Source organism: Charadrius vociferus, unplaced genomic scaffold (genome assembly GCF_000708025.1).
Source record: "Charadrius vociferus isolate BGI_N301 unplaced genomic scaffold, ASM70802v2 scaffold282, whole genome shotgun sequence".
NCBI classification, from domain to species: domain Eukaryota; kingdom Metazoa; phylum Chordata; class Aves; order Charadriiformes; family Charadriidae; genus Charadrius; species Charadrius vociferus.
In genome coordinates this window covers 1,736,388-1,747,904 of record NW_009647731.1, presented here as the reverse complement: position 1 = coordinate 1,747,904, position 11,517 = coordinate 1,736,388, and the positions used below count along the sequence as shown (strand labels likewise).

At 45.2% G+C, this 11,517-nt stretch overlaps 1 protein-coding gene across 1 annotated transcript in view; it reads right to left on the bottom strand.

Moving 5' to 3' along the window:
* Positions 1–11,517, bottom strand: part of CNNM2 (cyclin and CBS domain divalent metal cation transport mediator 2) — a 123,037-nt gene that overhangs the window by 8,524 nt on the left and 102,996 nt on the right. The window contains exons 3-6 of the mRNA XM_009881615.1: positions 9,295–9,432; positions 7,021–7,190; positions 3,408–3,501; positions 906–971 (exon numbers count right to left, since the gene is read on the bottom strand). Of these exons, the coding sequence (XP_009879917.1) occupies positions 906–971; positions 3,408–3,501; positions 7,021–7,190; positions 9,295–9,432 (468 nt within the window). The remainder of the gene's footprint in view (positions 1–905; positions 972–3,407; positions 3,502–7,020; positions 7,191–9,294; positions 9,433–11,517) is intronic.

Genomic DNA, 11,517 nt, shown 5'->3' with positions numbered 1-11,517 from the left:
AGGGAAAGACATTTCATCTGAAAAAAGAAAACTTCAAAAGGAAGAAATATGTTCACTGTGGCCCAAACTATTTTAGGACTGTGCTCTTCCTACAGACTTTCTTGATGGGTTTCCATTTTTCTCAACTACTCTGTGCATGCAGTGTCTGCAAAGCTCAGTTCTTGCCCCTTCCCAATTTCCAACCGCTCAACCACATCTCAGAGCTCTTCTTGGCCCAGCTTGTTCCCTCCTTGGTCTCTGCTCTCCGAAGAGATTTCTGTGTCAGTCAACTTGGTTATTCAGCAAGGAAAGGTCTTAAGCAAAATGGGAACCAGAAAACCCCACAGGAGGTCCCACAACCTTCTTGCACATTCCATTGCAAATCCATCCACTCAGTAAATCACTGTGCCAGTCTACAGCATTAACCTCCCTGAGAGAAAGCTCAAAGCTTTTGAGGAATTGAAATGGCCAGACTGTACACAAACCATAGAATTTACCCATATGAGAATATAAGAATTCTTTCATTAAAGACATTTTCCTTTTATGGCAGTTTAGCAGCAGACATTCTCCTCTGCCAAATGCATTTTCTTCAGAAATTTTTAAGCCTCAGCTTGGGGGAGAATACCTTCTTTTGCAAAATCTCCCCTCCTAATCCTCCATCAGCGTACATATGAGAAACAAGAACAAGCACACATTACCAAATACATTTTCTTCAATGTGTTTCTAGTTCTTCCCATTTTGATGACTCTGCCGTGCTGCTACCAGTTACCATAAACGAAAATTTGGGATACCTACCTGCGAGGCATAAGTTTGTGCTGGACTTCTCCCTAACGAGCAAAGGGGTCAGATAAATACAGACTGCACCTGACTTTTTATGGCATCAGGGCAGTCACAAGAATGGTGAAAATAGAAGCATGCGGATTTACCTGGAGAACCTGCTGCTAACAACTCTGTTCTGCTGACAACAAAGGTACGAGACAGGGACAAGGGAACTAGAAGAGGGAGAGAAAAAGGATGAGATCACGACCAGAAAGGCGGCAGCTATCCACACTTGACAGGGGAAGGAGCCAGCTCACACACTGAAGAACTAAAACCAAAAGTGCAAATCAACTGTGAAAAAGTAAAGGGTTAAAACAAAACCAAAAACAAAAGAGACAATTAAACAATTTAAGGAATAAACCAAAAAACAAGCCGAAGGAATTACAGTGAAGTGAACAATTTTCACTTGACAATCCAGCACAGTCCATCAAGATACACGCAGTTTTAAACTAGTTCAAAAGGGGCAGTGGTGCACACTCCAGTCTGGAAGGCAACGAGTTAAAACAAGCCAGAAAGCTTTCACGGGTGCTGTTCCTTATGGGAGTCAGACAAAAAGAGAAATAAAACCAAAAGGACACTTCATAATTCTTCAATTTTTCAGGAAAACGTCAAGCGAGGTTGTGATTCTCCAAGCTCATCCCTGTCAGGATGGGTACCATACTGCTCATCGTTACTGCAAATCCCTCGCCGGCTGCAGTTCAAGACAAAACCTTCACTCTGTTGTTGAGGGTTTTTTTGGGTTTAGTGGGGGTATTTTGTGGGGTTTTTTTTAATGCTTTACTCTCCTGTTACTGACTTTACATCCCAGGTGGGAGAGCAGGCACATGAAGTCTAATGAGGACGCACAGAAGAGCAGGAGTTTTCTCTTGTTCTGCAATGACTTACACTTTCAGCTAGCTTTCCTGTCTACACAAAGCAACGGGAATTATTTTGGATGAGCTTATCCTAACAGAAATCTCAGGATGCTGCAAGGCATCATAAAACAAATTCTCTAAAGCTGGAGGGAAAGCCAGCAAAATAAGGGCTTTGCACTGGTAAAAGCCAACCAGTCAAAGGTAAACAAATCCAAGGTTGGGTGAGATTACGTTAAAATACTGCATATCCTTAAGTTTGACATAACAAAATCCAAGATGGATTTCAGTGCACACAAAGAGGAGATCATTTGACCTCACAGGACTTGGGGCAACTGGCATGGTTGTGGGGAGGGTTAGCGACACCAAAAAAACCTCCCCATGAAAGCATTCAATCTGAACAATGCTGGAAAAACAGAGATGCCGCAAGTGGTTTCCAAGTGTAGGACTTGTAGGAGAAGTGACCATGCCTAACCCAGCTCTGTGCCTGCCCCATACTGCAAAAGCTGAGCTGCGAAGCTGAGGGTATGATGCAGCGGTACACATGTGTGTCAATTCCTCATGAACACTGCTGCTATCGCTCAGATAAAATTCACTCAGTGCTCTGCACACTTTCAAATCTGTCAAGCCTCAAAAGGTATAAGCTAGCCTGATCAAATTAAACTGCACATCATTAAGGAAGAATTAGTCTTGCCTGTAAAAGTGGGTTCACACGTCCAAGAGAACTGCTGTCGCCTGTAGAGTTTATTAAGGCTATACTCATAAAATCATTTTCATTCCAACACCATTCACTAACGTACATACACATAGGTACACATATGTAAAGTGAGTGCTTATGCGTGTACAATTAAAACAAGGTGCCTCTCAAGTGGAACATAAACCTTGCTGCGACAGGAGGACCTGATTTCTGCATGAGAAATGTCTCTCCCTGAAGCCGAGCAAGTGGCTTTGGGTCAGCAGACGGCCAACACCAGCACCAGCGCCCCAGCTCTCCCCAGCGGGGCTATGGGTTTCCAAGTTGAGGTTGAGATCTTAGTAGTGACACTGCTGACACCAAAATATATCACCCAATGCTGAAATACAGCACTGGAGCCAACTCTTGGTGGATTATAAGACAATCTCCCCCAACCTGCGCCTGGCAGGTGGTGGCTTGTGTGGCTACCGCTTGTGTGCTGGGAATTGGCTCACACCTTGGTGGGAACTGGCTCACACCTCGGCCTCAGACACCAGCTCTCCTCTCCTCCCTTGCCGATTTGTTGGTTACGTTTCCACACAAGCTGACAGGGACAATCGCTTTTCTTGCACCTCTGCCCTTCTTTTCCTCAAGACGGCTTTAGGAACAAGTCTGGAAGAGCAAACCATCCCCAAACTAACCGGGTGTTTGTACTTTGCACCGCTAGATGTCCCTCTGGCGCTAATTATTTATTCCCATTAATTCGAGCCCTGTTACCCCTACCATGAGCAAAACTACAAAGCTGTCCTCCAGTACCGAATACATCACTCACTAAGGCTCGCATCCTCCAGGAGCTGGCAAACGGCTTCCAGCCGCTGGGTTTCTGAGTCGGTGCCGCCAAGGGCACAGGCCCCTCCCAGGGATGCTGTGCCAGGTGGGCAGTTTCGCTGGCAAGGAGTTATCCTTTACATCAGCCCCATGGACATGGCGGGGGGACGCCCTGCACAGCCTCCTCCCGCCGCACGCACAGGACGGGCAGGCTTGTGCAGGAGCACATTCCAGAAGCAGAAGGTAAGAGGACATACCTGGCGATGCTGTGAGGGCCATCACCCCATAGTAGGAAAAAGCACCAGCTTCAAACTTCATCCCCTCTTTCCCAGCCTCCACTTCCACTTTCCCCTGTTAAGGAAAATGAGAGAGAGCTGCAATTAAAAGGGACCGTAGGTCTCAAGGCACAAGACCAGACTTGAGCCCTGAAAGCTAGTTTTGCCTGATGTTCCCAAGCAGTGTCATGGTCCCCGCAGTTTGTAACGGTGCCTGAACAGGGACAGACCCTGGAGGGCAACACACTCTTGTGCCCTGAGCTATCCTGGTCTTTGGTGGCCTGTCACCAGCATAAGTCCCTGCAGAGGAGCAGGATCACCACAGCACTTTGGGGTGGTACTATTGCCCTGCTCTAACTGCTGCCAGGCTGCTTTCCTTCAATGCAGGGAAAAAAATCCTCCACCAGTATCATAACACACTTGTACGTAGCACAGTCATCTGGGGGCTTGAGACACCTAGACACTTTGGGTGACAGCTCTCATCCGCATGAAGAATCCCCTCTAACACAAACATAGCAAAGTAAGATGGGAGACAACACGTGAGGAGGCTGTCTGCCTTCACCGATGAGACTCCCACAGAAATAAAGACCTTATTCCTGAAGAAGTAGTCTCGGGGCTACTTTGGTTTTCTTGGTTTCTAGCAGTTTTACATATTCCACCATGCTTAACTTAAGATCCTGCTCTTTTGCAGGGTACTGCCTAGAAGAACCCTCAGTGCTTCCCAAGCCACACAAAACCAGACTGCCACGCAAGTGCACCCATTTCTGATGTGTGTTTAACATCACATCCGACAAAGGACTCTAGAACAGAACCCACCAAATCAAACATAGCTGTAAACGGCCCAGTTACTTTGGTATACAAGTAGCCAAAAATAATTGGCTTCTTAGTGGGGCCTGGTTTTCACATCCATCCATCCTTACTGGTACTGCACTGAGAGTTACAGCGCACCATTGCAGACAGAAGAAATCTCATGCAGCTTTCAGGCTGAACCACACTACGGTTGGGATTTCAGGCAAACAACGTAATTACCTGCAATGCTTTCCCTCTGGCTAGACTGGAAAGGGCAAGAAGACTGCCCGTCCCATGTGTACTAAGTAGACCGAATATCAACTGGACACAATCGGGTCAAAATGAGTCCAAAAGTTAGGTTTTATTTCTATGTTTTTATTTCATTAAGCACCATTTAAAATAAATAATCATGCCTTTAACTTTATAATACCATACTGGAGCAGAAAAACGTGAAAATGAACTCAACCTGCATGAGCCCCGATACCAAGTCAGCGCGTCTCACTGTCCCAGATGAGAAAAACCACAAAATCTACCTAGCAGGAAGACAGTGCCGAGCTCACAAATCCACTTTCCTGCTATCACAAGCAACAACTTCACATAATCCTTTTTAAAACCAATTTCACTCCACAACACAAATAAGTAGCTTCTTTGTTCATTACAAGCCTTCCAAAAGGTACGATTTCATCACCCAGGCAAAGACTGGTTACAAACAGAGCTCTCAACCTACTCAGTGCTATTTTTTTTTACCAGCCAAGACCAGGTCTCCAAAATACATTCACACCCAGGCTTTGATCTTCACATACAGTCAGTCTGGAGTTCGTAGCTAAACACAAACTCGTAACTAGTAGTAGGAGTTGAGTTTCAGTTCCAAGACCGTTGTTCTATCAGCACACGCAGCATCTCCAGCCTTCCCAGTGGTGGCCATATGAAGACCAGGCATGTTTGGCATAGTCACAGCGGCTGAAAAGCCATTAAGAATTCCCCATGCACACTATTAGATGTGTTCTGCCCTGTTTAAATGCATGCACGTGTGGTTTCTGATTCTCCACTATTTAATATTCTAACAGAAATTTTGAAAAAAACAATGACAAAACCAAATCTCAAACTGCTACAGAAGAACTTCCCATTAGCTAAGAGCAGAGCTGTTGTAAATGGGTGACATTCCAGCTAAAACAGTAACTCTACAGAGATTAAATTGGTGAACTTAATGCACAGAATATACATTTAATTGTGTTCTGGCACATGTTTCCTGTAAAGGTATTCTTGGTCTCTCGACATGACAGAATAAGTCCAAGTCCATTTAAGTAACAAAAGCAGAGTATTTATCCCCTCTTGATCCTTGCAGCACCAACCTTGTTACCATTTTTATAGTATGTACCTACTGCAAAACTCACTTTTCCAAATGCATTATAGAGCCAGCACATTGTGTTAGCTAAATATTTATTGATTGAAAAATAGCTCAGAAAGAACTGATTGTTCTTTTGTATTGCTCATGTCCTCCACTTACATCTTTGCAGCATGACCTCATTCAGGAGCATTATCTAGCCTCTGGAATATTTCAGATTGCAACAATTCAGCACATAAGAAAGAGCAATTAAAGAGCTACCAGTGGTCCCTTGGAAAAAACAATCCTTTTTTAAAAGAGAATTACACTGAATCCACAATATCATATTCCAGTGCTTTCTTAATTGTTTATCACTGACAGTGTTCAAACCCTCCTCTCTTTTTTTTATTTAAGGCCTTGTCAAGGAAGATTTCAAGCCCTGTCTTACAACTTTAGCTATGACGCTTGTGTTGTTATAACCAAAGATGATTTCAGTTATGCGGGATAGAAACATAAGTACCTTTCAAGCAAAATCTCTCTTAAAGGACTGTTCTTGCTCAAACGGTGCTAGATGGAAGCTAAGTTTCTGTATAAAGCCATTCAAGCGTTCCTGTCAAGTAACAAAACCTAGGAGATAGCAGCAGTGGAAGCAATCCTGTACAGAACAAGTAATAAAAACAGTCCTTCCACACCACATGGGGCTCCAACCTAAAAAGCACCCAAAAGCAGCAATCTCAGGGTAGGGTGAGTGCTTGGACAGCAGGGTGCCCAGGAACCGCAGGGACTGGGGCAGGAGGTGGCAGCAGTTCAGTAGATGGCGCAATGCCCCCGGTGAAACACACACTTCTCACAACACCAAAGATACAAACTTAAAAATTGCACAGAAAAATGGCATCTCTCTAAACTGTCAAACTCCCAATGCCTCCTTTTGCAAAAGGGAAAAATGCATTAGAGAAAGCATCCTGGCCAAACTCCTGTGACATGCCATTTTTTGCACCCCTCTTTTCCAAGCAATGCCAGCTGTACGCAGGGATTCCTTTGCATTGCCTATCCTAGGGATACTTAAAGCCTAAGTAACATTCAACAGATGATTGGAAGTGGGAAGTGCTGTCTGCCCTTCACAACTGGTTTAACTGAGCCTGAAAGCAGCTGAGTGAGCTCTTCAAAGCTGGCAAGGTCATAAAGGAGGCAGGAGCAGTTCCCAGGAGCTGTAGCTCCATTCCCATATCACAGAATCACAGAATTTTCCGAGTTGGAAGGGACCTCTAGAGAACACCTAGTCCAACTCCCCTGCTAAAGCAGGATTGCCCAGAGCACGTTACTCAGGACTGCATCCAGGCAGGCTTTGAAAATCTCCAGAGTAGGGGACTCCACAACCTCCCTGGGCAAAGATGTTTGAAAGACAGCAAACTGGAAGAGGTATAGAGAAGGATATGTCAGGAGATGCAGGATTTTGCATATATCTATATAATCACGTCTGACCTGTAAAATGAGAACAAAGTAGTCGACGGGCTTGTTTCGCTGGTAGAGGTAGTGTTCTGGGGCTTTCTTGTTCTTCTCATCATATTTCAGCTCCTGGATGACGTTGGGATGTTTTAGCAGCCTGAGAAGGATCTTCTCTGACATCTGGGATGGACCAAAGGCTTCTACTTCTATAACACAAGATACAACTTGGCATTACACTTCATATGCCTGGCAAGAAGTTAGCAATACTTGTTAATAAGCATTTGCCTATAAAAGACACACAGATGCAGAGAGATCCATTATGGAATTGCAGGCTTCCTGTCTTTTGAGATTGTTAGATTTATAAGGGGAGGGGAAAACAACAGGAATGCCCCAAATTTCATTACTGAAGTATTTTTCAAAACAACCAAAAAACATGTCTTCATCTGAAAGGGAAAAGAAAAAGGCAGTCTTGCCCTCATGAGAGTTCAGAGTCAGAGTTGTACAGGCTCACTGGAGAGTTGTATAAGTGGAAGAACTTTACAATCAGGGCAGAGAACCTTTGAATTTGTTTTTTCTTTCCTCAAAAGGTATTGAAGTTACTGAATTTATTGCACTTTAAAAAAAAAAAATCTAAAATCACTGTTTGGGGACTAGAAACTTGCTCTAGATAGATGCTCTACATAAATCAAAGACACAATTGCGGTTGCCACGGTTCACGTGGGAAGAGTTACTCAAAGTGAGAGACAGTGCAGGTCAGTTCAAACCATGTGGGATTAATGCCTGACACACAGAACACATCCCCTATCCACTTGCTCTTCAGTGTTCCAAACAGGAGCTGTTTGAAGTGGAAAAGCTCATCCTCGTGTGGGAGAGTTAAGCCAGGGACGTCGAGATTTACACATGCAAATTGATAAGCTTTCCTAACACCTCGTTTCAGAACAGGACCCAGTACCTTTCATCTGCTAAAGATACTATTCTCAGTTTAGAACAGAGAAACCAAAACTGTAGCTTTCATCTTATTTAGCAGTGGCTTCACAGCCAGACATGGATTTAAGCTACACAATCCTTTCATCCACAAAACAAGTAGAGAAGCAGCACTGTAAGACTATGTCTGTTGAGCAGGTGTTTAGGGAACTCCAAGTCTTGTACCACTACATGACCAATGCCTTGCTTGCTGTTAAATCCGCATCTTCCTGTTGAACTGCTTCCTTTCACCAAAGACATGCTCACGTGCACATGAGCCGTAGAAGTCCAAGCCTTTTAAGGAATTACTGCCCCTCAGCTGAGATGTGATAACCGATCACGTACACGTTTCGTTTAAGTCACAGAGGCAAAATAAAGCATGAAGGCGGACTAGAAGCATCTAGGCAGGCAGTTACTGCATCTTAGAGGAGGGGAAGTACTAATTTCCAACTGGAGCTGGCAAACTTGAGACAAAACAAATTTATCATTTCCAACCCATGAATACATGTTGAACATAGCAGTGAAAGACGCCCGTCTGAAAGGCCTGCATGTGAGAAGTCTTTATATGTCAAAGAGAGACAGCATGAGCAATAGGAAGATATGTTTTCCACAAGCTCTCCTGTTAACAGGTCTCATCTCTGAGGTGAAGGGACCAACGTTACGACGAAAGGCAGTATCAGCTGCAAGAAACCATTCAAGGCCCTGGCCTCTCTGCCAGACTGCCCACCCAAGGGCTAAAACATCAAGGTGTTCTGGGATGGAGACAACTGTCCTCTGAAACCTGAAGTCATCAACGGAGGTCACACAAGCCAGCCAGAAATCCATTTTTAAAAGTACAGTTCAACTGCCTGTGCAGTCTGCATTAAATGTGTCGGGAGAGTTTTTCACTTGGAGTCAAAAAGTCTCATGGAACAGGTTTAGACCTTCCTGCAAAAAGTCCAGCATCTCTTTCTGGAGAAGGCGCCAGAGTGCAATTACAGTCAGCTGGCCAGTGGTATCGAGTCCTCTGTGGTTTGTTCCCTGAGCTCTTCCTAATGGGGTGTACTTGCTAGTCGTTAATCTGACGGACTCTAGACATGCAGTGCGGCACTTGGCATTCATCCTTACCTTTCAGACCAATTTAAAGTTACTGGTCCACCCCTGGTAAATGTCTCAGAGGGTTCATGCCGACACTGAACACAGGAGAGGAGAGAATTTAAAAAGAAAAACACAACAGTGGTATTATTTGTCACCCCACAATCCAGCCTCCCTTCCCACCTGCACTGTCCCACCCACCTCACCGGCCTTTGCTGACAAACTGCCTCCGAGGCTCTGGCACGATCGCAAAAAAAGCTAACCCGCACTTGCCTGTTGCCAGGAACCGGTGCATTGCCAGGAGAAGCTGCGGTGATATTTTAACCTTCATCTCGCTGTCTGTCTGCTTGAAGGCAGAGAAGTCCTGCTTCCTGTCCCGATGAGCTACCTTCTTTTTCGTCTTGTTATCAGCTGGGGAAGGGAGGGTGGGAAAAGAAAGGAAGGAAGCGATTTCTGTTAGAACGGGGTCCAACACGAACCGCGCGGGATGGAGTCAGCCAGGACGGCCACCCGGAGCACAGGGTGCAGACAGACCCCTCTGCAGCACACGCGAAGCTCTGCTCATCGGCACGCAGCACAAACCAGAAACAACCAGGGAGCTGTGCTGCGGGCTCATCCCACTGTGAGCCCCTCTCCTGCAGACCCAGGCACTCACCATCTCTGCCACTTCACCAGGGGGAAAGTCTCTGCTTGCAAACACCTAATTGCAGCGGCTCTGCTTATTACACATAAGGTGCGTGCGCATTTCTAGGTGGAGAGGAGGAGTCCTGCTCAGTGTTGCTAACGATCAAAAAGTATTGTTCTACAAGAATATCTGTGACAATTACTTTTTCCATATACATTCCTTAGAAAATCCCCAGCAAGTACATAGACTAAATATACAATGATGTTTCTTAGGCTGTACCATGGCTTCACTGACAGCTCTAGCCAAATCTGCATGTCTTTGGTCCAAGTAGCTCCCAATGTCTAGCATTTGCAGTTTCTTTTGTCCTGTACAAACTTCAGCAAAGGCTGGTAAGGTCTACAGCCTGGAGGTGAGAATATCTGGCCTCTTTACAAGCGCTGAAGCCAGAATGAAGTACAGAGTAGCTTCAGGAGTTCAGATATGGGAATTCACCTGCTAGTGATCCTGGACTCCTGTCCTTTATTCAGCTAAATACTTGTCACTTGGTTCGTCTGTGTCTCAAAACAGGTTCTGTGGTGGAGAATCCCCATTTGTGAAAGACAACGTGAAAGATGGACTTGCAGAGCCACAAACAACCCAGCTATCATCATCCACCCACTGAGCTAACCTGCCAAAATGTCTAGGAAACCAGGCAAGTGGACAGCTAGAGGCATGTTGGGACACAGTATACATCAATTCCAGGGAGGTCTCTGCTCAGTTGGCAGGGTCTTGGCTCTTCTCTGCTGACACAGCGTGTATGGTGGCATTGGCTAGAAGCAGCAGAATGCTGTCAGACAGCTCTGAGCCCCACCGTATATTGCAGGAAACCCAGTTACTGTGAGCCCCTCAGTCTTACGGCACGGCTCAGGTTCCAGGGCCTTAGTGGGGCAAGATACTGAAAACACTACAGCTACTTGTCTATCAATCAGACCCCTTGTCATTGGTTTAAAATGACTGGACTTTTGAGGGACCACAGGTAGTTCTGGTACATCGATTCACTGCAGAGAATTCGGGCAAGCACACAAAGAGGTGCAGGTGAAGCTAACGCTCTGAAACCTCACACATACTCCCAGTTAGCTATTGCCAGATTTGGGATTTTGCATGAAAAGATGATTAAAGTGATGTACCACAGCAAGAAAGCCACTGAGATCTGCGGTCCTGCAGGTGTCCAAATATATGCTACAGACTACAGAAGGCTAAGAGCAGTTGAGTTTGGGGCTTGGAAATGCACAATACTGGTAATTAACAGATTTCTAGGAAGATTTTCCCAAGTTACCTGGCTTTTTAGGTATGAATACATGTAGATCCTCAACTTCCCATAGACAAGCATCCACGATAGGACCATCGCAGACTCAACAGGAATACTGCACTGACAGTAACCTACCTACTCTAGATATCTAAAGCTTATTCTGTGAGCAGTGCAAATCAGAAAATCAGAGATGCTTGTTCCCAGGACATGGAGAAGAACAATGACGACCCATGCCCTTTTTCTTTGTTGAAACTAGAAGCCTCTTACACTAGTAGTACTTTATCCAGGACCTGGACTACATCAGGGACTGCAGTTTCTCTTCCAAAAGCAGGAATAGAAACCACCCAAGGGAGTGGTTACAGACTGAAAACATTCCCTGCCTTAGGAATATAGTCTGAGACAGACCTTATCTGTACTTGTAGTTAAAGGAAAGATGGATACCAAAGCAATAGAAAGTGAATAGGAGAAAAGTCCCCCAGAAGCTCTCACTAGGTCCTACCTCTTGTAAGAAGTAAGAAGAACAGAAACTGCTTTTTCTGAAAAGCTCAGAGAATCCTACTTCCCGCCCCCCCGCCCCCCCCCC